This window comes from Diadema antillarum, unplaced genomic scaffold (assembly GCF_040938485.1).
Source record: "Diadema antillarum isolate AM-2024a unplaced genomic scaffold, OU_Dant_1.0 seq00000017_RagTag, whole genome shotgun sequence".
NCBI classification, from domain to species: domain Eukaryota; kingdom Metazoa; phylum Echinodermata; class Echinoidea; order Diadematoida; family Diadematidae; genus Diadema; species Diadema antillarum.
Genome location: NW_027271137.1, coordinates 346,397 through 350,000, shown reverse-complemented (window position 1 = coordinate 350,000; position 3,604 = coordinate 346,397). Strand labels below are relative to the sequence as shown.

General features: G+C 40.3%; 1 protein-coding gene across 1 annotated transcript; it reads right to left on the bottom strand.

Moving 5' to 3' along the window:
* Positions 1-718: 718 nt before the first annotated feature.
* Positions 719-2,344, bottom strand: LOC139725160 (uncharacterized). Its single transcript, XM_071636251.1, has 2 exons — positions 2,208-2,344; positions 719-1,695 (listed from the first exon to the last, which is right to left on the bottom strand). Exons 1-2 carry the CDS (start codon positions 2,263-2,265, stop codon positions 719-721), a joined length of 1,035 nt encoding a protein of 344 aa, XP_071492352.1. The 5' UTR covers positions 2,266-2,344.
* Positions 2,345-3,604: the final 1,260 nt, after the last annotated feature.

The following is a 3,604-nucleotide window of genomic DNA, read 5'->3' as shown; positions in this document are numbered from 1 at the left end:
AACCAAAAATACATACTTGTTAAAATTAATTTTTATTCTTATTTTTTAACACATACACACACAAGCACACAAACACACACACACACACACACAAACACACACACCCACACACACACAATCACAAAGAGATGTTTAGTCTTCATCAGTTTAGATCTATTTATCTATCTATATCGTGGCTTCAATGCCTCCCTCCACTCTTCGCATCTCTTTCTCTTGATAATTTGGCCGTAACATGTCCTGTAGTCGGTCCATCTCTCAGTCCCACACACAAGATTGTATGTAAGTTGTCGATGACACTTGTTATCACCATCTTCCCGTCTCCTTCTATTTCACTCTTGATGTCAATGTTATACTAAAACGTCTTAGAAAATGACTCGCATTTACACGCTATGTGATTCTTATACATGACGATATTTATTATACATTTTACAAATATACATTTTACAAATATACAAATATTCATCAGCCATCGAGATATTTGAAAATCATTGTACTCAAGGTAGAAGGAAACATGATTTCATTTCTGTCTTTGCTTTTTGTTCGTGAGTGCACGTGAAAATACAAGCCGCAAATCACGGCGTGAAACAAGATTTGTATTAATGCGAGAACCAATCAAGCATGCTTTCTTGGATAAGATTTTGATGGAAAAGAGAGGGAAGAATTACCTGAAAAAAAAACACACAATAACAGCAAGAACAAGAACAACGATTCACTTTCCTCATGGCAAGAACCCTTCATTGATTTCGGGTAAGTCAGTTCCGAATTCATCAATTTCACGCTCTCCGGTCTGTGTTGTTGGTTCAGTGGTGGTGGACATATCTTCCTCATCGCCTTCGGGTTTCTTGCCACCTCGACGACCAAATGGACGACCACCACGGTTACCATGACGACCATCCTTGCCTGGACGTTGGAAGGGATTACCATTTCCTCCTTCTCCACGTCGCCCACCATCCCGTCCAGATTGATCACGACGGTCCCATCGATCTGAGATGCTGTTTTCCTCCTCAGTACGATTACGTTTGCAGGGGTGGTGACGACGACGAGATGGTCTACCAAATGGTGCATTCTCGATGCGAGTGTCATTATTGTCTCCTTCCCCATCATAGTCTTCGCTCTCATTGCACTTTGTATGGTGATGACGGCGGTTTCCATGGCGACCGAACCTGAATGGGAAGATACTGGTACCATTGTTATCTCCTTCTTCAGATTCCTCACTCTCATTACGCCTTCCATGGTGATGTTGATGATGGTGACGGTGGTGTGAGTGATGCCTTCCGTGGTGACGACCAGGGTAACTTTCGTCACCATCAGTTTCATTGACTCTATCAGATCTCCTACCACCACGAAAAGGCATCGGTGACATATCCCCTTCCGGCCCTCCTTGTCGACCTCCCTCTCGTCTTTCTCCCTGTCCAAAGAACGGTTTACCTCCTCTCCGTCTGAAGCCCCCTTGTCCTCCAAACTCATCTCCTTCACCTCCCTCTATGCCTTGTCTCCCTTGGCCGTTTGAGATCTGTTCTCCTGGTCGAGAACGTCCCTCATCCCTACGACCACCATCTCGGCGTCCGCCTCCACGCTGCTCTAGATTAACCTCAATCTGGCTGTCACCGGGTCCTCCACGGCCACCAGGACGATCAGAGGGGCGACCCCGCCCTCGTCTATTGTCTGGATCCCGACGACCGTCCTTTGCGCACACTGTGAAAGAAGCATTGAAAGACAGGTGTTTATCATGAATAAACTGCATGTTTCTCATCGTTATGATATTCATAGCATCATTGTCTGAGTATCACTATGATATTAGGACAAATATTGCTAAAGAAAGAATATTGAAAACAGAAGTGTTTCACCTGTAGAAACATAGACACAACTTGTTTTTCAATCAACTCCAATATCCAGCGTGAAGAGAGACGGGTTATAGCGGTAAACTTCATTGCCATATAAATTTTCAACATAGTTAACATTGAAATAAAGTCCTTTTATTGTGCTAGGCAGTTCTTCATCGCTGATGTGATTAATCGCGGAGAATCAAACATACACCATTCTGATTATTAATTTTGAATTTCAGTGTCGCGTAATCTTTACCTTCTCACGTGATCTTTCCATATTGAAATATTATCTAAGCTTTCTTATTATAATCTTTGAATATGTAAAAGAGAATATAATATGAAAAAAGGGGGACTGATGTGAAATAAAGATATCATTCTTACCTGCGACAGCAAGTGCAGCGAGAAAGAGAATGAGCAAAGTTGATTTCCAACCCATCATGATGAAATCTCTCTCTTGACAAGTTTTCTATTCGTTGCTTTGGAGTTTTCTTTCGTGAAAGCACGAACCCGAGAAATCTGAGGAATACAAACAATTTGGTCAACTTTTATACTCTTTGGTCTGAAAATCGTCCCGATCGGTACCTGGTAGTACCAAATCACCCGGTGTTACTCCCAATGAGTTGTCCTTCCTGTTTTATTCCACAGCATATCCGGCCGTGTGAGGCAGCGATTGATACATTGTTCAGCGAATCGGGTATAATGAGCAGGACGTAACAAAACAAAACAAAATAACACACTTGACATATACGGGCATCCATTATGTTCAATGGATTGAAAATGGGCAAACCTAAAGTATGGAATGCATTCCACTCCATTGTCATCAGATGACTTCATCAAAATAAGTAGAATCGAGCCCAAAGAAGAGAGAAAGTTTCATGAAATTGAGAAGAAAAAAAAAAGTTACGTAAATTTCAATTTTACACTTGTTCAATTAAAACGTAATGACAATAACTAAATGCTCTCTTTTATTTGTTACTTGTACCAATGTTACGTTTCGGTTTTTCAAATTTTTGTTGTCTTTTTTTTTTTTAGTAACAGTCATCTTTTTAGATTTGATTTGCATGTTTAATTTTGTCGTTTCCTTTTCTGTCGACCATAATATCATCATGAAATATATGTTACACTTGAATAAGATTATAAAAGCTTTTACATTAATATTTCACTGTGGTTGTGGGAGGGGGGGACTGGAAGAAGATCATATCATTCAACGGTTGATTAATCTCTATGATTAATTGTTTGTTTCTTTGCTTTTTTTTTTGCTAATATGTCTGTTCTTAGAGAGGACTGACTGATCTTTTGACAGGCATCTACTTCATCTGTAATGAATTTGGACAGGGATTCAAAAGACTACGAAAGGGAAAGCCAAAGCTCCGATTCTCGTAGAGATTTTATGTTCAAAGACAAAACGCAACAAACCATAATAACTAGCGAAAATTTCAGAGTTCTACACAAAAATGATCATGGGGCAACGATTGCTCCTTCTTTTTTTTTTCCCCTGTCCCTCAGACTACCTATGTATCTTTGCCTTTCTATTTCTTTTTCTTCAACTCTTACTCTTCAACTCTTAAATCACCGCGCAGCGTTAAATAAAACAAAACTAATATTATCTGGTACCTGGTACCTGCCAGCAGAGATCGTCTACCCGAGTGCTGACATCAAACAATTGGAACGTTAGATTTCCTTTCTGTGGGTGACATCACATCCGCACACGATAGGATGTGCACGGCACAACAAAAGCCACAAAAGTCAATGACTTCATCACAATTATTCTCATCATC

What these genes read in the sequence shown, in the direction of transcription:
- LOC139725160 (XM_071636251.1), bottom strand. Translation starts at nt 2,265, where the DNA reads ATGATGGGTTGGAAATCAACTTTGCTCATTCTCTTTCTCGCTGCACTT. An exon ending in CGCTGCACTTGCTGTCGCAG is followed by an intron (nt 1,696 to 2,207) that starts GTAAGAATGATA and finishes CTTCTTTCACAG; the next exon opens with TGTGCGCAAAGGACGGTCGT.